General features: G+C 41.8%; 1 protein-coding gene across 1 annotated transcript in view; it reads right to left on the bottom strand.

Annotated features, from left to right (window-relative positions):
- Positions 1 to 722: 722 nt before the first annotated feature.
- atp7a (ATPase copper transporting alpha) overlaps positions 723 to 23,999 on the bottom strand; it is a 91,692-nt gene continuing 68,415 nt past the window's right edge. The window contains exons 18-23 of the mRNA XM_070882740.1: positions 23,446 to 23,592; positions 22,828 to 22,970; positions 22,032 to 22,235; positions 7,963 to 8,080; positions 6,677 to 6,779; positions 723 to 6,311 (exon numbers count right to left, since the gene is read on the bottom strand). Of these exons, the coding sequence (XP_070738841.1) occupies positions 6,044 to 6,311; positions 6,677 to 6,779; positions 7,963 to 8,080; positions 22,032 to 22,235; positions 22,828 to 22,970; positions 23,446 to 23,592 (983 nt within the window). The 3' untranslated portion in view covers positions 723 to 6,043. The remainder of the gene's footprint in view (positions 6,312 to 6,676; positions 6,780 to 7,962; positions 8,081 to 22,031; positions 22,236 to 22,827; positions 22,971 to 23,445; positions 23,593 to 23,999) is intronic.

Raw genomic sequence — 23,999 nt, 5'->3', positions numbered from 1 at the left:
GAGAAAAAAAAAGAGCATTTGAATTTGGGATGCCAGATATAGGCGGCCTTTACTTCAACTTCCCAACATGCATATACGCACACAACTTCCTCTGAACTGGAAAGCTCAGTTTATCAGACTAATTGAGGAGGGATGTAATTCAACTCAACAGCACCAGTAGGGTTAACTTGATAGCTGGCTGACGACTTGCACCCACAACCAGCAAAGTCAGCATTGAGCTACAAGGGCACTACAACATCAAAATCAAAGTGTTATCCAAAATTCAAAAAAGGGAGAATGTTAAAGAAAACACTACTCGAACACCACTTAAAACATTTTCCATTGTTTGTACGTCAACTTTAGTCACAAAGTTTTAAAACTTTTTTTTGTCTCCATTTTGTTGCTTCCTGTTTTGTTGAAACGGTTATATTCCTCCATATGTTACTGTTCCACTCATGCCAGTCACGTTACCCAAGTGGTCATTATTCTGGTGAGCTTCAGCTACTTCTGCACCGGCTAGCTTGCAAATAACATCTGCTCAGTTTCTTCAAAACTGAAATATAATCAGGAACAAATCTACTACAGTGTGTGTCAAAGGCAGCATAAGGCTCTTTTTTTTTTAAAATTGTAGGAATTGTGTAAATACTGACTCACCACATTTGTGGGCAACTCAATCCAATTCCTTCAGTAACTTTATTAAAACAGACATATTTTCTACAATGCTGTACAAATTCATGATGGAATAGTCTAGCTGCTTGGAGTTCAGATTCCCAAATGGCAGGGGTGGTAACGGTACAACCAGATCAGTCAAGAAAAACAATCTTTTTTGAAGTACTTCTCTTAAGTCTATTTAAAAAACACTCAATGTACCTTATATTCAAGGCACATCTTTTCCCCCCCACCACCCTCCAAAGACACGAGTAGTTGTATTATTTAAGTACATCAATAAGCTCAATCGTAAGAATATTCATTGGATTGCACAGTAAACTGGATATTTTTACAACTCATTTTAGGACCATGCGAACTTTACATCTGAAGTAATGGACCTGTCCTGTTCAGGAACAGGACAACCCATGTTCGAATTATTCATTTTTGTTTATTCGTTCCCATCTCGGTTTAACGTGGTACAACCTTCACATAGATCAGTGGGAGAGCATTTGTGGCAATTTGCATCGCATCTGTGACAACAGAACAAATTAAACAAAAAACATTTGTAAGTTCAGAAAAAAAAAACATTTATTTGGAATCAGTCCTGTCCTTATACATTCATGTTTGTGCAAACTTCACCATTGAAATTGGCGAGGAGTGTGATGGGTTTGTTAGTACTTTGGACCTTCATGAAAAACTATATAAAGTGTCAAATTACAAAAATCATCAGTTTGGAACCTGTCCGAGGGACAGTCCATCGGCTCAGCATTTACTCCTGCAAGTAAGCAACTTAAAGATTCTCTTTTGTGTCAATATATACACAAATACTATTTAGAGGGAACTGCTCTCTTTAGCTTTGAAAGGGGGCAACTGAGAGGTGATGCTGCAGACGAAATAGTCAGTAAATGGCATGGAAGAGAAGCGCAGAGCATTACGCTGAGGTAAATCTTCACAGCAGAAGAAAGGGGCATATTAGGGAAAGGCAGATTTAGAACTAATATCAGGTAGTGCTTCTTCACACAAAATGATGAGCACGTGACAAGGTTTTGCCAAGTCGAATACAGGAAACAAAATTCCTGGCGTTTTGGTTTACATATTTACGAAAGGATATACTTGCTTTGGAGGCAGTTCAGAGAAGGTTCATTAGGTTGATTCCGGGGATGAGGGAGTTGATTTATGAGGAAAGGTTGAGTAGTTTGAGCCTCTACTCATTGGAATTCAGAAGAATGAGGTGTGATCTTATCGAAACGTATAAGATTATGAGGGAGCTTGACAAGGTGGATGCAGAGATGATGTTTCCACTGAGGGGGGGAGACTAGAACTAGAGGGCATGATCTTAGAATAAGGGGCCGCTCATTTAAAACTGAGATGAGGAGAAATTTCTTCTGAGGGTTGTAAATCTGTGGAATTCGCTGCCTCAGAGCTGTGGAAGCTGGGACATTGAATAAATTTAAAACAGAGAGAGACAGTTTCTTAAATGATAAGGGAATAAGGGGTTATGGGGAGTGGGCGGGGAAGTGGAACTAAGTCCATGATCAAATCAGCCATGATCTTATTGAATGGCGGAGCAGGCTCGAGGGGCCGTATGGCCTACTCCTATTCCTTATATTCTTATGCTGTGCTGAGGGAGTGGTGTTTGCTAGATGGGGTGAGCTAAGTTTGGTAAAGTACCTTTCCTCATCTGTTCTTCGATTGCGACAGTGAGCAGGGCCACAAAGTACAGCAGTTTGGAGGTTTTAGCACCAAAGTAAAATGTGCTGTAGCTGAAAAGTGTGTCCCCACTAAATAATATAAAATGTGTTATGTACAAATGCAGATTTGAGGTGAATCCCTCTGCCAAGGTAATGCTTGTGATACTTCAACAGAAGCAGGCATAATCATTTTATAAAACTGCCATTGATAGATTTATATACTGATGGGAGATCCCCTAATATTCAATTGAGGGAATGGAAAACCAAGCCAAAGTTTCAGCTTTAGTTGCTTAAAAAATCAAAAGCAAAGAGATATCTGAACCTTGATAGAGTCCAATTGTAGGACAGTATCAGTGTAAGTACAGCAGCTCCTCAATAGATCATCTGTGCATCGCAATCTTGGATACATCAATGATTCCTGCATTGAAACAGAAACCTCTAGCAATAAAGGCCCTGTAATTTTGGCCAAACCATTTCCTAATGAGGCATCATCAGGAAAGGAGGTCTTGATCATGCCAGCAATAATATCACTTGTTTTCTTTTGTAATTTTCTAATTTAAGTAAAACACAAGTCAGAATAAAAGGCAGATTTCAATATACAACTATTAGTTTCATTTGCCATCATATTCTAAAGAACTTTTATCTTGTTTATTTGCAGGAGATTTACATTTTTATTTTCTGAACCATTCCATCTTACCCAATTATTTCCCCATTATGAATTGAGAGGATGAACAAAGCGGGTCCCCCAAAGTCAGAGGAAATTCCTCAAGCAAAGCATTAATCACCATTTCAAATGAAGAAACCTTATTGACTGTAGAAATGTAATTAACATTGCACCTATAATCTCAAACGTAGTGCACACACTTTAAATGACTAGAACTGATTTGTAACATTATAAATAAATCTGTGGGTTTAAATAGATTGTATATATATTTTTCTGCATTCTATTAGAGAAAGAATTAACTGCTGTTGCCATAGTAACAGTTATAAGTTGCCATTTATCATCTACTCCAATAGAACTATCATCTGTCATGCTGTCGCCATATTAAGGTTTTAAAAAGACAAAATGATTGCCTTTTAAGGTATGGACTACAATGAATATTAAATATCTGGTGGCAAGTTTGGGGCAGCAATACACAGCTTCTGCTGATGCTCAAACTCTTGCATAAAATCACAGCCAAGTATCAACTTTTCTGCACTGGTGGTTCACTAGTGGATAAATGCACTATCTAGTGTGTTACTGAGTTCGAGAGCTCAGATAGATCCTAGGTTCAGTCCTGGTCTGTGATGGATTATGTGATGTTATTTAGAGTGGTATAGAAATGGCCCAAGCATACCTGACTTGGACAGGGGAGAAAGTCAGAAAGCCAATCATGATTGTTGCCCCTGATCATTATCCAATGGTACTTGCTGCAAAATGTCTATGTAAATGTTATATCATGACAGGACTGGACTCAGCTGTTTATGGTCCCTAGCACATTCTGTTTAGACTCACATCTTTGGTACCTTACCCACGTCCTCATTCCTAAGAGCTGCCAGTTCTGTATCCCAGTACAGAGTTAGCACCTTTAGAAAAGGAGGGAATTACTGGAAAGAAAAACAAAATCTGTTTACTCTTCACAATGATAGGATAATTTAAGACTGCTTGAACATCATGACTTGAATGGATGGATAGGCAGATGAATGATCAAATATCAGTATTTGCAATAGGGAGAACAAAGTGTGATGACAGAACGATACACTTGATATGGTCAAAGAAAACCAATGAACAAGTCTCAAAGTGAAGCAATTGCACATCTTAGGAGTCCATGAACTGAATGGATTGCGAGAACAAACAAAATAGATGTGTAAATATTTGTAACTGACCTCTGGCATTCACACTATGACAATACAGATCACCAAGTAACACCATGTAAAAGCCAAGGGGGATACAGCTGAATTATTAATAACCAGTGTCATAGAATCTAGTGTGCATGTTGCATCTTTGCACTGGACGAAGATCTGCAAACCCAAGAGCGAGACCAAGGCACCAGTGAATGAAAGGTACCATTTGATGGTACGATCTAGCTGGGATAACAGTCATACAGATTTAACTGTAATTTTCTAGAAGTCCCATTACCAATGACATCCATGGTCACATCACTTTATATATCAAAATTGGAGAAACCTGATTTTTGATCAGGGAGACACATTCATTTCACAATAGCATTTAAGATATATATTACATATATATATTATATATAAAAAATTACAAGATTTTTAACAATGTTGATTAGCTGAATAGTTTATTCCCTTGGGAAGAAACTTTTCATTTTTCTGCAAAACTAGAGAGATACAGTACTTCATTGTGATACAGCAGACACTTGAACACTGTTTCTGTATTCTATGATATAAGCACAGCACTAAGTGTGTACAAAACTTATTGGAAGTAAAAAAAAAATCTCCCTTAGTGACAAGGACCTTTTGAAAACTTTGGATTTTCCTCTAGAATTAAGCTATCATTTCTACTCGGTTGCCAAAATGGGGAGCAGCAGAGCAGCTAATGCTATTTCCATTAAAAGTAGCTGAATTAACCATCGCTAAGAATCCAGCCAACACTAGCTGGGCTGGTTCCTCAGTTAGAAATAAAAGACAATTTCAGACATCAATAAGAACGTTTTTCTTTAAAAAGGGGAGACAGAGAGAGACAATACTGCAAGAGATCAGATGCTGTGTTTCGTCCCAATTGTATTCAGTGTTCATTTAAACACAACTGATAGGCCTGTACACAGCTCCAAGTAACATACAATGAAAAATGAAAACCGGCAGTTTTAAAATTGCTGAGTAAAGCCTGTCTTGCGTAACAATTTGGAAAATGGATCCAGCATTTTTAATCTTCTTCAATCTGAAACCTTAATATTAAGGTGTTATTTATGATCACAGCAAGAGTACGAATTTGCCAGAATGAACAGAACGCATTGCTAAGCGTTTGTTGAATAGCATCTCCATCACGTAGTATGTCTGCTACGTTGGCTTAATTACATCACATACCCGTTTATCAGATTCCGCCATTTGTACAGAATCTGGGATTTCGGAGGTCACTTTGGCTTGTTCTACATATTGCATTAGCTTTTAATGGATAAAAAAATATCAGGACATGGAAATTTGGAATAGTCAGCAACCAGCTCAAAGAATGGATTTGGTCCTTACTGGATAGGAAAGGGTACCATAGGCACCATTTCAAATCATTAAAGTGGCTAAACGTGCTTCATACAACTGAGGAGGTTGGGAATTCAGTTCAGTCACTCAAACCTCCTGGGGCAAGTTAAAGGCTTCCCAGTTGGGCTTTGAGACAGAGCTCCGTGTGAAAGCAGGAAAAACTGACATCCAGCATGCCCATCACAATTCATGCTGACTGATCATGGAGGGTAGGTGTTCATGATTCATAGTCGATAAAAATCAGGAAACTGTTAATCACAACATCTTTTTCCTCCTGGGTGCAGGGGAAGAGACAGTCATGAGCCTGGAAAACAGAAAAAATTTAAAACTAAAGCTTAAAAAAAAGATAAATTACAATTATACATTAGTGTATCAAGTATACTAGCTCATAATAAAGCACATATCTGCCCCATCCTCCACTCATCCATGAGAGTCCTATACTTGAGATCCTGGGTGTAGAGGCTGAGAACACACTGTAGTCGCAAGGACAGATCTTGCAAATCTCCTGCATACAGCCGGGGCTTTGCTCAAACTGCATCATCCTCATCTCGCCCCAAAAGGAGATTGTGTTTGTCTGGATCGTGCAGTGGGATGTTGGTCATTGATCGCCTTTCTGACCTGAGAGAGTTAATGGAGGCTCGACTGTAGTGTACTATTCGGTCCAGTAGGCTTAGCTTCGGCGACTCCCGCCTAGCCTCGCCCATACCAATGTGCACGCTGATCTCTGACAGAGACCTCCGCTTCATGTGACTCCGAGCTCGGCTTTCTAACTTGGCAGGATCGGGTTTCTTGTAACTGAAAAGAGAGAAAAGAAAAAAAAGATATATTTCTAGAAAAAGTGGCTCATAAAAACAAGTTAATAGGTGCAAGGAAAAAAAGATCAGTGAAATGAAAAAAAAGACAGAATTCAATTACAAAATGCATCAGCATTTCTTCTTAGATTCTCCCCCATGTCGGCCTTTTGAGTCCTACTGGCCATCATCCAAGTTACCATTCCTCAGGTGGGACTCTGATGCTATCTATACCCGACACCTACCCACTTTCCATTAGGACTTACCAGAGATCAATCCCTGGGTCATTTTTGCCCCCTCCCGAAGTCAGTAGCCCTCAGGCCAATCATCCACTATAATAAACACTAGATTCAATAAACAAATACTTACAGCTTTAATAATAGAGAAGAAACCACCACAGAAACAGATGATGCTGCCATTGCAGCAGACCCCATCCACGGTTGTAATATCAGTCCCACTGGTAGGAAGACCCCTGAAAAGCAAAGGACGTAGTCTGTCAGAGAAAGGGGCATCATTCAATTAACTTCATATTTGTCCCAAAATACATGACTCATCATTTAAAGTTGACACCTTTCGATACAAATCAATCATTCAAAATTATTGGGACTTGTGTAGTGCATCACATGCTGGAATACTGGGGCTAATTTCCTGACTTTAAATGTACAAGGAATTACCGGTTCGGCTAAGCACAAGGAGTAGAAAAAACATCCACGGTTGCCGATGGCTAGCTAAAATCTTGTGGTCCATGAGGAACGAATGTGAGAAAAGGCAACACTAAAAATAACAGATACCCAAAAGTGATTACTGAGTGCAGGGTTTCAAATGGTGAGATTGAAGTGGTTTTAAAACAGTTAAATCGACCCAAGGAAATTAAATCGACATGAAACGGAGGTGGGGGGGGTGGGGTAGATATACCTTTGGACTCATGCAGCCGATGCCTTACAAAAGAGAATTCGACAGGGGTTGTACCTGGGCTGATCAGTGAGAAATAACATTTAATACAGATGAATTCAAGGTAATGCACATCAGAAGAAAGAATATTTGGCATATGTACTCCATGGTCAGATAGCACTTGCCAAAGAAGATACTGAGACAGTGATGTTAGCTGACTTGTAATTCATCATGTCTAAACAGCATGAGACAACAATAAACAGAAAAATAGAAAGCTGGATTATATCGCTAAATCAGGAATTTAAATAGCCAGAAGCCAGGTAGGGTGCTTTGATCAGGCTGGAGCTCGAGTACAGATCTAGTTGTTACGACATAAGAGGGGTGGGAGCAATCCAGATGCTAGAGTCAGTGGATTAATCACCAGTGTCAGAGGGAATGGTTATGAGGAATAATTGATATACGAAAGAAGTAGTAAGCCTGAAAAAATAAACACTTTCAGACATGCCATCGCAGCAGGATTTCAGTATAAAGATGATAAAGCATTACTCACAGAATTATCTCACTGAAACCAGGGAGTTATTGATGTCTCCATTCACTCTTGGGATAAGGTTTGTATTGAAAGAACTTAACTACTGAAGATCATCCACTTCAGCCATAAAGGCTTAAAATAGGGTATCTTCTTGTAATTCCACACGTTTTTAATATTGTACACACACAAATCAGCAATTTAAAAAAAAATACTAAAACAAATCACTCACACTTACCAGCAGCTATGGGAATCCCAACAATATTATAAATTAAAGCAAACACAAAGTTTATCCGAATTCGCTGAACAGTCTTTTTGGACAGATGAATACTTGCCACTACATCAAGGAGATCATTCTGTGGAGCAGAGAAGTAAAAAAAAAGATAACATTACTATACAGTGCTTGCCACAGTTGAGGTGTGTGTGTGTGTGTGTGTGTGTGTGTGTGTGTGTGTGTGTGTGTGTGTGTTTGGCTCCAGTGTCTTAGTGCCCGTTCTTCATGTGTGCCATGTCAGCAAGTCTTAGCAGGATATTAATCAATGGAAGAAATCACAGCCAAGCCCAATCCGGTTTTCAACCAAGACACGCATAACTCTCCAGGAGGAAGAGTGCTGAGGTTACATTATTTTTAACATTTTTTCTTGGGATGTGGTGTCGCTGGCAAGGCCCATCCCTAATTACCCCAAGGTGGTGGTGGTGGCCTTCGAAGAGGTTTGAATCAAACTTTCTTGCTAGGCCACTTCCGAGGGCAATTAAGAGTCAATGACATTGGTGTCATACTGGAGTCACATCTAAGCCAGACCAGGTAAAGATGACAGGTTTCATTTCCAAAAAGGACATTAGTCAGCCAGTTGGACTTTTAATGACAATCCAACAAGTTCATACCCACCAACTGAAACCAGCATTTTTTTTTTAATTTCCAGATTTTTAAAATTAAATGTGAATTCAAATTCGTAAACTGCCACGGTGGGATTTGAGCTCACGGCCTCTGGATCACTAACCCTGACCTGAACTCAGGCTACATATCACACAATACGACAATTTCATACTTTATGATGGAAGTTATAATGAACGCAGTTCTGATAAAAGCTCATCGACCCTGAAAACCTAACTTTGTTTCTCTCCACAGATGTTGTGAGTTGTTGTGATCTGGAATGCATTGCCTGAAAGGGCGGTGGAAGCAGATTCAATAGTAATATTCAAAAGGGAATTGGATAAAAACTTCAAAGGAAAAAATTTATAGGGCTATGGGGAAAAAGGAGAGTGGGATTAATTGGACAGCTCTCCCAAAAAGCCGGCACGGACATGATCGGCCAAATGGCCTCCTTCTGTGCTGTATCATTCTATGAGATGCTGACTGACCTGCAGAGTCTTTCCAGCATTTTCTGTTTTAATTTCATACTTATACTCTCTCGAAATGTGCAAGTGCATACAACAATTATAATGTTACTTGTACAAAACGACAGTGCCCAACCCATAAATATTCTCAGCAAGGGAAAAGCCTTAAGAGTTCAAATCTATCAGCAAACTCAGATATACCAACAGTTTCTCCCACTCTTTAAAAATTAGCTTTTAATTCCCTCTAATACAGCATTTTCCCTCGCTGTCATTTCTTCTTTTGCTTCTTCAATTTGTCTTCCTTACTTAAACTAGGGCACTTTGGGCTCAAAAATTGGCCCCTGCAGATTTTTGGCACACTCACCAGAGTTGCGCCGTTTCTGTAGGATGAAAAGGGTGCCGAAAAAAAATGTCCCCCGATTCTGGCTACTGTGTTGCCTCTCCCAGAGCTTGGCGCAGTGTGGCCAGTGGATTGGGGGCGGAGCTACTGTCCCGGAACTGAAAACAGTGTCGGGCCGTCTGCACATGCGCATTAGAGTGTGCGCGCATGCGCAGTAGCTCCTCTTCCCAAGAGCGCCCTGCAGCTTGTTGTGGGAGGGACCCGATGCTCGCCGCTCCTCACACTGGCCGGGCCCGCTGTGGAACGCAAAGTGAAGATCCCCAAGACTAGAATCTGGACTTGCTGCATCGCTGGGAGGATTCATGCAGAAGCAATTTCCATTCTGGATCTTCATTTGGTTTGATTGATTGTCACTGGTTGCCGTCAGTGTTTATAGTAATCTGTAATGTTCCCGGGCTGATGATGAAGGTAGGGTACGGACTTACTTACTTCTGTTGCACCGGCTGACCCGCTGACTTCCCGGGCCAAGTTCTGATATGAAGTAGGACTTAGTTTTATTTTTTTATTTCTTCTTGAATGTTTTTATGTCTTCTTGAATGCTTACTACTTGTGCTTTGTTTAGTGCTTTGCAAGATCCTCTCCGCTTCCCTTCCCGCCCCTATCTCTGGTCGAATGGTCTCCGATGTACTGAGATTAGGGCAATTTAATTCAACTATCTTTTACTACTTTTATTTTTGTAATTTAAGCTTCCATGAATGCTTCTGTTGTATAGTAAATTAACTTTGAAGTTTGTCATATGATGTCCTGTATAGCTGTTTGATCCTATTCACATTCTTCAGTCAAATCATTAAGTTCTGCTGGTCTCCAATGTACGCTGATTTCTTAACTCTCTACAAGGGTTTTCTGTGCGGCCACAAGTGGCCACATACACCGGTCAAAGTTAATTTGGAGCAACTATTAGCTATCCAAAGTGGCCTAAATGGGCATAGGTGACTGGTAACGCCCTCTTTTGAAAAAAAAACTAAACTAAAAAAATTCTAACTAACTCACTTACACTGGCGCAAATTGAATGTGCAAAATGAGAATTTTTAAGATACTCCAGAAAAATCAAGTTGCTCCAAAAAAAACAGAACAACTCCTGGCAATTTTGTGCCCAGTCTCAGAATAAGGGGCTGCCCATTTAAAACTGAGATGAGGAGGAATTTCTTCTCTCAGAAGGTTATAAATCTATGGAATTCTCTGCCTCAGAGAGCTGTGGAGGCTGGGTCATTGAATATATTTAAGGCGGAGATAGACAAACTTTTGAGCGATAAGGGAATGAAAGGTTATAGGGAATGGACAGGGAAGTGGAGCTGAGTCCATGATCAGATCAGCCATGAGCTGATTAAATGGCAGAGCAGGCTCAAGGCCTACTCCTGCTCCTATTTCTTATGTTCTTATTCCACCCATTTTGGTTTATATCTCCGCATCATCACTCACCTCCATCGTTGCCGATTACGGGTCACATCCAAGCTGACCTCTCAAATGCACTCCTCACGAGCTTCCCATGCTTGACCCGACAGAAACTCCAATTCCTTTTCCCTCACCAAGTTCCACTCTCTTATCACTCCTGCACTTGCAATCCTTCATTAGCTCATGACTCCTTAATGTAATGAATTAAAAATCCTCGTCTTTATTTACAATCCCTCGGTGGTCTTGCTCAACCTTGCATCTGCATCCTGCATAAGTGCATGCCCTTCATTCTTTAAACATTGCCCTCCTTTCCATCTCAACCTCCATTCACTCCACCTTCAGTGGCAAACCTTCAGCTATCTTGGTCCTACATTCTGGAACTGTCTTCCGAAACCAATCCACCTTGTTACCTCTCTTCTCATCATCAAATACCTTCCTCAAAACCTATCTTTTCAACCATGCCTTCAGTCATCTCCCCTAATACTTCTTACTGCTAATCACACAATTAATTCAAAGCCTCTCCCTTGCCATCCCACGAGATGGCATAGGTCCTGCAGCACTGCTAATGCTCACTATTCTTACAACCGGGGGTTTGAGGTAGCCAGAGAGCAAAGCCGAAGGCAGCAATGGGATAAATAAAAGATAAATCTTGCATTCCTGTAATGTAGAGAGGAATGTAGCGTGCCTGCTCCGAAGCTTTTTTACTCAATTATTTCAGCTGGAATACGACTAACATATGCATATATTATTGCATTTACGGTATAGAGTATTCATGACTCAATGTATGTAACCGAGGGGGAGTGTTTGCCAGTGCTGTTGGGGAGGATTTAAATTAATAGGGCAGGGGGATGGGAACCTATGGAGGGAGACAGAGGGAAGGAAAATAGGGTCAGAAGCAAAATGTCCAAAGGAGAAAAGTAGAAGTGGAGGGCAGAAAAAGCAAAGGCAAAAATCAAAAAGGGCCACATGACATCATTCTAAAAGGACAAAGAGTGTTTAAAAAAAAAAAGCCTGAAGGCTCTGTGTCTCAATGCGAGGAGCATTCATAATAAGGTGGATGAATTAACTGCGCAGATAGCTGTTAACGGATATGATGTAATTGGGATTACGGAGACATGGCTCCAGGGTGACCAAAGCTGGGAACTCAACATCCAGGGGTATTCAATATTCAGGAAGGATAGACAGAAAGGAAAAGGAGGTGGGTAGCGTTGCTGGTTAAAGAGGAGATTAACGCAATAGTAAGGAAGGACATTAGCTTGGATGAGGTGGAATCTGTATGGGTAGAGCTGCAGAACACGCTAGTGGGAGTTGTGTACAGACCACCAGTCATAGTGAAGTTGGGGATGGCATCAAACATGAAATTAGGGTTGCATGCAATAAAGGTACAGCTATCATCATGAGTGACTTTAATCTACATATAGATTGGGCTAAACAAACTGGTAGCAATACAGTGGAGGAGGCTTTCCTGGAGTGTCTAAGAGGTGGTTTTCTAGATCAATATGTGGAGAAACCAATTAGAGAGCTGGCCATCCTAGACTGGGTGTTGTGTAATGAGAGGATTAAATTGCAATCTTGTTGTGCAAGGCCCCTTGGGGGAAGAGTGACCATAATATGGTAGAATTCTTTATTAAGATGGAGAGTGATAGTTAATTCAGAGACTAGAGTCCTGAACTTAAAGGTAACTTCGATGGTATGAGACGTGAATTGGCTAGGATAGACTGGCAAATGATACTTAAAGGGTTGACAGTGGATAGGCAATGGCAGACATTTAAAGATCACATGGATGAACTTCAACAATTGTACATCTCTGTCTGGCGTAAAAATAAAAAAAGAGCAAAGTGGCTCAACCGTGGCTTACAAGGGAAATTAGGAATAGTGTTAAATCCAAGGAAACACAGAAACAGAGAAAATAGGTGCAGGAGCAGGCCATTCGGCCCTTCGAGCCTGCACCACCATTCAATATCATGGCTGATCATTCCTTCAGTACCCCTTTCCTGCTTTCTATCCATACCCCTTGATCCCTTTAGCCATAAGGGCCATATCGAACTCCCTCTTGAATATATCCAATGAACTGGCATCAACAACACTCTGCGGCAGGGAATTTCACAGGTTAACAACTCTGAGTGAAGACGTTTCTCCTCATCTCAGTCCGAAATGGCCTACCCCTTATCCTAAGACTATGTCCCCTGGTTCTGGACTTCAACATCGGGAACATTCTTCCCGCATCTATCCTGTCCAGTACAGTCCCGTCAGAATCTTATACATTTCTATGAGATCTCGTCTCATCCTTCTAAACTCCAGTGAATAAAGGCCCAGTTGATCCAGTCTCTCCTCATATAACAGCCCAGCCATCCCTGGAATCAGTCTGGTGAACGTTCGCTGCACTCCCTCAATAGCAAAAACATCCTTCCTCAGACTAGGAGACCAAAACTGAACACAATATTCCAGGTGAGGCCTCACCAAGGCCCTGTACAGCTGCATTAAGACCTCCCTGCTTCTATATTCAAATCCCCTAGCTATGAAGGCCAACATAACATTGGCCTTCTTTACCGCCTGCTGCACCTGCGTGCCCACTTTCAGATGGACCATGACACCCAGGTCTCGTTGCACCTCCCCTTTTCCCTTTTCCTAGTCTGCCGCCATTCAGATAATATTCTGCCTTCATGTTTTTGTCCCCAAAATGGATCACCTCACATTTATCCACATTGTACTGCATCTGCCATGTATTTGCCCATTCACCTAACCTGTCCAAGTCACCCTGCAGCCTCTTAGCATCCTCCTCACAGCTCACACCGCCACCCAGTTTAGTGTCATCCGCAAACTTGGAGATATTACACTCTATTCCTTCATCTAAATCGTTAATGTACATTGTAAATAGCTGGGGTCCCAGCACTGAGCCCTGCGGCACTCCATTAGTCACTGCCTGCCATTCTGAAAAGGACCCGTTTATTGCGACTCTCTGCTTCCTGTCTGCCAACCAATTCCCTATCCACTTCAGTATATTACTCCCAATACCATGTGTTTTGATTTTGCACACCAATCTCTTGTGCGGGACCGTGTCAAAAGCCTTTTGAAAGTCCAAATACACCACATCCACTGGTTCTCCCTTGTCCACTCTGCTAGTTACATCCTCAAAAAATTCCAGAAGATTTGTCAAGCATGATTTTCCTTTCATAAATCCATGCTGACTTGGTCCGATCCTGTCACTGCTTTCCAAATGTGCTGCTATTTCATCCTTAATGATTGATTCCAACATTTTCCCCACTACTGAGGTCAGGCTAACCGGTCTATAATTACCTGTTTTCCCTCTCTCCCTCCTTTTTTTTAAAAAAGTGGTGTTACATTAGCTACCCTCCAGTCCATAGGAACTGATCCAGAGTCAATAGATTGTTGGAAAATGATCACCAATGCATCCACTATTTCTAGGGCCACTTCTTTGAGTACTCTGGAATGCAGACTATCAGGCCCCGGGGATCTATCGGCCTTCAATCCATCAATTTCTCTGACAATTTCCCACATAATAAGGATATTCTTCAGTTCCTCCTTCTCATCAGACCCACTGTCCTAGTACCTTCGGAAGGTTATTTTCATCTTCCTTCGTGGAGACAGAACCAAAGTATTGGTTCAATTGGTCTGCAATTTCTTTGTTCCCATTATAAATTCACCTGAATCCGACTGCAAGGGACTTCCGTTTGTCTTTACTAATCTTTTTCTCTTCACATATTTATAGAAGCTTTTGCAGTTAGTTTTTATATTCCATGCAAGCTTCCTCTCATACACTATTTTCCCCCTCCTAATTAAACCCTTAGTCCTCCTCTGTTGAATTCTAAATTTCTCCCAGTCCTCAGGTATGTTGCTTTTTCTAGCAATTTATATACCTCTTCCTTGGCTTTAACACTATCCTTAATTTCCTTTGTTAGCCATGGTTGAGCCACCTTCCCACTTTTATTTTTTACTCCAAACAGGGATGAACAATTGCTGAAGTTCATCCATGTGATCTTTAAATGTTTGCCACTGCCTAGCCACCGTCAACTCTTTGAGTATCCTTTGCCAGTCTATTCCAGTCAATTCACACCTCATACCGTCAAAGTTCCCGTTCCTTAAGTTCAGGACCCTATTTTCCGAATTAAGAACATAAGAATTAGGAACAGGAGTAGGCCATCTAGACCCTCGAGCCTGCTCCGCCATTCAACAAGATCATGGCTGATCTGGCCGTGGACTCAGCTCCACTTACCCGCCCGTTCCCCATAACCGTTAATTCCCTTATTGGTTAAAAATCTATCTATCTGTGACTTGAATATATTCAATGAGCTAGCCTCAACTGCTTCCTTGGGCAGAGAATTCCACAGATTCACAACCCTCTGGGAGAAGAAATTCCTTCTCAACTCGGTTTTAAATTGGCGCCCCCGTATTTTGAGGCTGTGCCCCCGAGTTCTAGTCTCTCCGACCAGTGGAAACAACCTCTCTGCCTCTATCTTGTCTATCCCTTTCATGATTTTAAATGTTTCTATAAGATCACCCCTTATCCTTCTGAACTCCAAAAAGTAAAGACCCAGTCTACTCAATCTATCATCATAAAGGTAACCCCCTCATCTCCGGAATCAGCAGTGAATCGTCTCTGTACCCACTCCAAAGCCAGTATATCCTTCCTTAAGTAAGACGACCAAAACTGCACGCAGTACTCCAGGTGCGGCCTCACCAATACCCTATACAGTTGCAGAAGGACCTCCCTGCTTTTGTACTCCAACCCTCTCGCAATGAAGGCCATTCCATTCACCTTCCTGATTACCTGCTGCACCTGCAAACCAACTTTTTGGGATTCATGCACAAGGACCCCCAGGTCCCTCTGCACCGCAGCATGTTGTAATTTCTCCCCATTCAAATAGTATTCCCTTTTTTTGATTCCCCCCCCCCCCCCCCCAAGGTGGATGACCTCACACTTTCCGACATTGTATTCCATCTGCCAAATCTTAGCCCATTCGCTTAACCGATGTAAATCTCTTTGCAGCCTCTCCATGTCCTCTACACAACCCGCTTTCCCACTAATCTTTGTGTCATCTACAAATTTTGTTACACTACACTCTGTCCCCTCTTCCAGGTCATCTATGTATATTGTAAACAATTGTAGTCCCAGCACCGATCCCTGTGGCACACCACTAACCACCGATTTCCAACCCGAAAAGGACCCATTTATCCCAACTCTCTGCTTTCTGTTAGCCAGCCAATTCTCGATCCATGCTAATACATTTTCACTGACCCCACGTACCTTTATCTTCTGCAGTAACCTTTTGAGTGGCACCTTATCGAATGCCTTTTGAAAATCTAAATACACCACATCCATCGGTGCACCTCTATCCACCATGCTTGTTATATTCTCAAAGAATTCCAGTAAATTAGTTAAACATGATTTCCCCTTCATGAATCCATGCTGCGTCGGCTTGATTGCACTATTTCTATCTAGATGTCCCGCTATTTCTTCCTTAATGATAGTTTCATGCATTTTCCCCACTACAGATGTTAAACTAACCGGCCTATAGTTACCTGCCTTTTGTCTGCCCCCTTTTTTAAACAGAGGCGTTACATTAGCTGCTTTCCAATCCGCTGGTACCTCCCCAGAGTCCAGAGAATTTTGGTAGATTATAACGAATGCATCTGTTATAACTCCCGCCATCTCTTTTAATACCCTGGAATGCATTTCATCAGGACCAGGGGACTTGTCTACCTTGAGTCCCATTAGCCTGTCCAGCACTACCAACCTCGTGATAGTGATTGTCTCAAGGTCCTCCCTTCCCACATTCCTGTGACCAGCAATTTCTGGCATGGTTTCTGTGTCTTCCACTGTGAAGACCAAAGCAAAATAATTGTTTAAGGTCTCAGCCATTTCCACATTTCCCAATATTAAATCCCCCTTCTCATCTTCTAAGGGACCAACATTTACTTTAGAAACTCTTTTCCATTTTTTATATCTGTAAAAGCTTTTACTATCCGTTTTTATGTTTTGCGCAAGTTTATCTTCGTAATCTCTTTTTCCTTTCTTTATTGCTTTCTTAGTCATTCTTTGCTGTCATTTAAAATTTTCCCAATCTTCTAGTTTCCCACTAACCTTGGCCACCTTATACGCATTGGTTTTTAATTTGATACTCTCCTTTATTTCCTTGGTTATCCACGGCTGGTTATCCCTTCTCTTACTGCCCTTCTTTTTCACTGGAATATATTTTTGTTGAGCACTATGAAAGAGCTCCTTAAAAGTCCTCCACTGTTCCTCAATTGTGCCACCATTTAGTCTGTGTTTCCAGTCTACTTTAGCCAACTCTGCCCTCATCCCACTGTAGTCCCCTTTGTTTAAGCATAGTATGCTCATTTGAGACACTACTTCCTCACCCTCAATCTGTATTACAAATTCAATCATACTGTGATCACTCATTCCGAGAGGATCTTTTACGTGGAGATCGTTTATTATTCCTGTCTCATTACAGAGGACCAGATCTAAGATAGCTTGCTCCCTTGTAGGTTCTGTAACATACTGTTCTAAGAAACAATCCCGTATGCATTCTATGAATTCCTCCTCAAGGCTACCCCGTGCGATTTGATTTGACCAATCGATATGTTGGTTAAAATCCCCCATGATTACTGCCGTTCCTTTTTCACATGCCTCCATTATTCCCTTGATTATTGCCCGCCCTGTGAAGTTATTATTTGGGGGCCAAAAAACTACGCCCACCAGTGACTTTTTCCCCTTACTATCTCTAATCTCCACCCACAATGATTCAACATTTTGTTCATTAGAGCCAATATTGTCTCTCACAACTGCCCTGATATCATCCTTTATTAACAGAGCTACCCCACCTCCTTTCCCTTCTTGTCTATCTTTCCGAATCGTCAGATACCCCTGTATGTTTAATTCCCAGTCTTGGCCACCCTGCAACCACGTTTCTGTAATGGCCACCAAATCATACCCATTTGTAATGATTTGTGCCGTCAACTCATTTACTTTATTTCGAATGCTGCGTGCGTTTAGTAGAATGTTTTAATACTAGTTTTTAATCCATGATTTTTAGTTTTGACCCCTCCTGCAGCCCCTTTACATTCAGTGGCCCTTTTTGTTTTTTGCCTTGGGTTTCTCTGCCCCCCACTTTTACTCATCTCCTTTCTGTCTTTTGCTTTAGTCAGTCTCTATCTTAATAAGGAATTCTACCATATTATGGTCACTTTTCCCCAAGGGGCCCAAGAGGCATATAAATTGGCCAAAATAAGCAGCAAACCTCAGGACTGCAAGAAATTTAGAATTCAGCAGAGGAGGACAAAGGGTGGAGGGGGAAAATAGAATGAGAGTATAAGCTTGCAGTGAACATAAAAACTGACTGCAAAAGTTTCTACAGATACATGGAGAAAAAGATTAAAGATGACAAATGTAGGTCCCTTACAGTTAGAATCAGGTGAATTTATAATGGGGAACAAAGAAATGGCAAACTAATTGAACAAATACTTCGGTTCTGTCATCACGAAGGAAGACACAAATAACCTTCCGGAAATACTCGGGGACCAAGGGTCTAGCAAGAAGGAGGAACTAAAGAACATCCTTATTAGTCAGCAAATTGTGTTAGGAAAATTGATGGGATTGAAGGCCAATAAATCCCCATAGCCTGATAGTCTGCATCCCAGAGTACTTAAGAAAGTGGCCCCAGAAACAGTGGATCATTTTCCAACATTCTATAGACTCTGGATCAGTTCCTATGGACTGGAGGGTAACTAATTGTAACTCCACTTTTTAAAAGAAGGAGGGAGAGAGAAAACAGGGAATTATAGACCTGTCAGCCTGACATCGGTGGTGGGGAAAATGTTGGAATCAATTATTAAAGATGTAATACAGCAGCGCATTTGGAAAGCAGTGACAGGATTGGTCCAAGTCAGCATTGACTTATGAAAGGGAAATCATGCTTGACAAATCTTGTAGAATTTTTTGAGAATGTAACTAGTAGAGTGGACAAGGGGGAGCCAGTGGATGTGGTGTATTTAGACTTTCAAAAGGCTTTTGACAAGGTCCCACACAAGAGATTAGTGTGCAAAATTAAAGCACATGGTATTAGGGGTAATGCATTGACGTGGATAGAGAACTGGTTGGCAGACAGGAAGCAAACAGTAGGAATAAACTGGTCCTTTTCAGAATGGCAGGCAGTGACTAGCGGGGTACCGCAAGGTTCAGTGCTGGGACCCCAGCTATTTACAATATACATTAATGATTTAGACGAAGGAATTGATGTAATATCTCCAAGTTTGCAGATGACACTAAGCTGGGTGGCCATGTGAGCTGTGAGGAGGATGCTAAAAAGCTGCAGGGTGACTTGGACAGGTTAGGTGCGTGGGCAAATACATGGCAGATGCAGTATAATGTGGATAAATGTGAGGTCATCCATTTTGGGGGCAAAAACACGAAGGCAGAATATTATTTGAATGGCGGCAGATTAGGAAAAGGGGAGGTGCAACGAGACCTGGGTGTCATGGTTCAGCAGTCATTGAAAGCTGGAATACAGGTACAGCAGGCGGTGAAGACGGCAAATGGTATGTTGGCCTTCATAGCTAGGGGATTTGAGTTTAAGAGCAGGGAGGTTTTACTGCAGTTGTACAGGGCCTTGGTGAGGCCTCACCTGGAATACTGTGTTCAGTTTTAACAAAGAAACATAGAAACATAGAAAATAGGTGCAGGAGTAGACCATTCGGCCCTTCGAGCCTGCACCGCCATTCATTGAGTTCATGGCTGAACATGCAACTTCAGAACCCCATTCCTGCTTTCTCGCCATACCCCTTGATCCCCCTAGTAGTAAGGACTACATCTAACTCCTTTTTGAATATATTTAGTGAATTGGCCTCAACAACTTTCTGTGGTAGAGAATTCTACAGGTTCACCACTCTCTGGGTGAAGAAGTTTCTCCTCATCTCGGTCCTAAATGGCTTACCCCTTATCCTTAGACTGTGACCCCTGGTTCTGGACTTCCCCAACATTGGGAACATTCTTCCTGCATCGAACCTGTCTGAACCCGTCAGCATTTTAAATGTTTCTATGAGATCCCCTCTCATTCGTCTGAACTCCAGTGAATACAAGCCCAGTTGATCCAGTCTTTCTTCATATGTCAGTCCCGCCATCCCGGGAATCAGTCTGGTGAACCTTCGCTGCACTCCCTCAATAGCAAGAATGTCGTTCAAGTTCGGAGACAAAAACTGTACACAATACTCCAGGGTGTGACCTCACCAAGGCCCTGTACAACTGTAGTAATACCTCCCTGCCCCTGTACTCAAATCCCCTCGCTATGAAGGCCAACATGCCATTTGCTTTCTTAACCGTCTGCTGTACCTGCATGCCAACCTTTAATGACTGATGTACCATGACACTCAGGTCTCGTTGCACCTCCCCTTTTCCTAATCTGCACCATTCACATAATAGTCTGTCTCTCTGTTTTTAACCACCAAAGTGGATAACCTCACATTTATCCACATTATACTTCATCTGCCATGCATTTGCCCACTCATCTAACCTATCCAAGTCACTCTGCAGCCTCACAGCATTCCTCCTCGCAGCTCCCACTGCCACCCAACTTAGTGTCATCCGCAAATTTGGAGATACTACATTTAATCCCCTCGTCTAAATTATTAATGTACAATGTAAACAGCTGGGGCCCCAGCACAGAACCTTGCGGTACCCCACTAGTCACTGCCTGCCATTCTGAAAAGTATCCATTTACTCCTACTCTTTGCTTCCTGTCTGCCAACCAGTTCTCAATCCACGTCAGCACATTACCCCCAATCCCATGTGCTTTAACTCTGCACATTAATCTCTTGTGTGGGACCTTGTCGAAAGCCTTCTAAAAGTCCAAATACGCCACATCAACTGGTTCCCCCTTGTTCACTCAACTGGAAACATCCGCAAAAAATTCCAGAAGATTTGTTAAACATGATTTCCCTTTCACAAATCCATGCTGACTTGGACCTATCATGTCACCTCTTTCCAAATGCACTGCTATGACATCCTTAATAATTGATTCCATCATTTTACCCACTACTGAGGTCAGGCTGACCGGTCTATAATTCCCTGTTTTCTCTCTCCCTCCTTTTTAAAAAAGTTTTGGTCTCCTAATCTGAGGAACGACTTTCTTGCTATTGAGGAAGTGCAGCAAAGGTTCACCAGACTGATTCCCGGGATGACAGAACTGACATATGAAGAAAGACTGGATTGACAAGGCTTGTATTCACTGGAATTTATAAGAATGAGAGGGGATCTCATAGAAACATATAACATTCTGATGGGATTGGACAGGTTAGATGCAGGAAGAATGTTCCCGATGTTGGGGAAGTCCAGAACCAGGGGTCACAGTCTAAGGATAAGGGGTAAGCCATTTGGGACCGAGATGAGGAAAACTTCTTCATTCAGTTGTGAGCATGCGGAACTCTCTACCACAGAAAGTTGTTGAGGCCAGTTTGTTAAATATATTCAAAAGGGAGTTAGATGTGGCCCTTACAGCTAAAGGGATCAAGGGTGTGGAGAGAGAGCAGGAATGGGGTACTGAAGTGCATGATCAGCTATGATCATATTGAATGGTGGTGCAGACTCAAATGGCCAAATGGCCTACTGCTGCACCTATTTTCTATGTTTTTAACCACGAAAAGGCATTTTTCATTTTCTCCCTTTCTCTGGTCGCCCAGCACCATCCAACACCAGTCTGCTCTCAGGCATTTCCAATGCTACTCTGAATTGGCTCTGCCCAGAATGGCCAACTCCGATTTCCCCTGCGTCCCTTTAGGAAATGTGGGGCTTCTGTCCAGCACTGCTCCATGGAAGCAAAGCTCAGCCAGTTTAAAACACAGTCACCTCAACAGTGAAATAAGGAGACAGGTTTTTCATTCTATCACTAACAGGTGTCAACTCAGCCAGTGTACTGCATATAATTCAAACACACCATCAATCTGAAGGACTAGCGGTTACTGTGCAATTGTTGCTAACGTAGCAACTGATCAGCAATCAACTGTGATTATCAGACAGTTATAAGTAAACAGTTTAGATGAAATCAAGAGTCACAGCATAAATAGGTCAAAGTAGGTCAAACATTCGCAAGGAAATCAGTGTTCAGATGAAGAATGCCAAGAGAGGATCATAAACATTTATTGAACTGCTCACTCCTACTCACCCGAATCAAAACAACATCCGCTGCTTCAATGGCTACGTCCGTGCCTGTACCAATGGCAATTCCAACATCAGCCATTGCCAGTGCCGGCGAGTCATTCACACCATCGCCCACCATTGCCACAATATTCCCTTCCTTCTGCAGCTGTGCCACTTTCGCTACTTTGTGTGAGGGAAGGACTTCAGCAAACACCTTGGTGATGCCAACCTGACAATACAGACAATAACTCAAGTTACAGCAATCATCAGTCACACAAGCCACAAAATGCAGCAACCCCATCCCACAATATTGTAGTTATTTGCTCCACTCTTGGTGATCTCATTCCATTCTCCTTCCTCTCCAACACACCAAGCACCATGCTAAGAAGCACCTTTGCCAATGGCATTCGATAACCAGTTTGCTTGAAAGGGAAAGAAGACTTGAGCTGACTTATCCACTGAATTCCCTTCCCTTGGGCCATGACTAGATTTCCTAAGCAAAAACCCCTTCCATCTTCTCAATTGGCTGGAGCAGTTGCTCTTGATTGTGTAGCTATCAGATGTGGCAAATAGAAGCTAGACATTAGCCCACAGCTTTTGAAATAGTTAATTTGTGCCAGATGAGGACAGGATTGGGCTAGTCAACAATGTTCCCATGGTTGATTAGCCTGCTCATATCCATTCTCAAAGGTCACACTTGGGCAAGGTATTAAGTGGCCATTGACTTGGATCTGCACCACTAGAGGAAAAAAAGATATATATATATATATATATATAAAAAGACAGAAAGATAGAGGCAGGCAAATCTGACTTCAACTCACCTGAGCAGCAATGGCCCTGGCTGTTTTACTGTTGTCTCCGGTCATAAGAACCACTTCCAGCCCCATACTGTTCAGTGTGTAGACAGCCAAATCTGCTTCTGGCTTCACAGTATCTGCAATTGCTATCATTCCGCACAGTATCCCTGTTTGTTTTTAAAGAATAATAAAGCAAACAGAATCGTCAAATAAACACTATTGGGGGGGGGCCTGGAAATGAGGTACAGAATTGGTTTTAGTTTTAAATCTTGATGTTAAAACAATAAATGCGATTGTGTTTTACTTCTAATTTAGTTCATTGTGCCTGTCGGGCGTTGTTGATCAGCGGTCCATTATGGAAACCCCTCAATCGGCATTTGCATCAATTTCAAACGAGCAGCTGATCCACAACGCCAGTTTAATGCCAGGGCGGCAAGTTGAAAATTTATCCCAAAGACTATCTTGCTCAAGAGGTGATTATTCCTGTGTGAATCTAAAAAGCGACAGCATGCTATTTGACCACTGGAGTTTCACAGCAAACACAACTCTCTCCTCACTGGGCTTGCACACACATGCACATTCCTGTTCCCATCCCAGAGTGCACTACTTCTGACTGAAATGGGAAACCACTCATGTTCTTACCATCGACAGCGACCAGTATCGCTGTGTGCCCCTGGCTTTCGTGTTCTATCATGCAACTGTCCACCTCATTCCTGATATGTAGACCGTTCCTCTTCATCCATTCACGATTTCCAATCAGTACTGAAAAGATCTGCGATTTCCCTGAACCTGTGTCAGAGTACATTGAAACACTAAATTGATCTGAAAAAATATGAGTAATGAACGGAGTATCAACTTATTCTCACTGCCCTTGCTGCACAGCAATGTTTCCAGATAGTTTTGATTCATTGTGTCAAGTGTTCTGCTGAGATTTAATAATAGAAAACAGAGGAAGTATTGAGGCAACGAATCAAAACACACTGGGAAAATTTCCACACAAGAACAGCAGAAATAGGGTAGGAACCCATTCAGTACAGTATAATCCACACTACATTAAGAAACGCAATGTTTGAAACACAAATTAAGCCATGTCATTACATCGAGGTAAATAGTAATAAATATCAAAGGGCAAGGACTAGGCACTAATGAAAGCGATTCAGATGACAAAACATCAAACGCTTTGAATCCAAACCTAC

Source organism: Pristiophorus japonicus, chromosome 6, assembly GCF_044704955.1.
Source record: "Pristiophorus japonicus isolate sPriJap1 chromosome 6, sPriJap1.hap1, whole genome shotgun sequence".
In the NCBI taxonomy this organism is placed as follows: Eukaryota; Metazoa; Chordata; class Chondrichthyes; family Pristiophoridae; genus Pristiophorus; species Pristiophorus japonicus.
The sequence above is the reverse complement of the archived record's forward strand: the minus strand, read 5'-3'. Positions and strand labels throughout refer to the sequence as shown.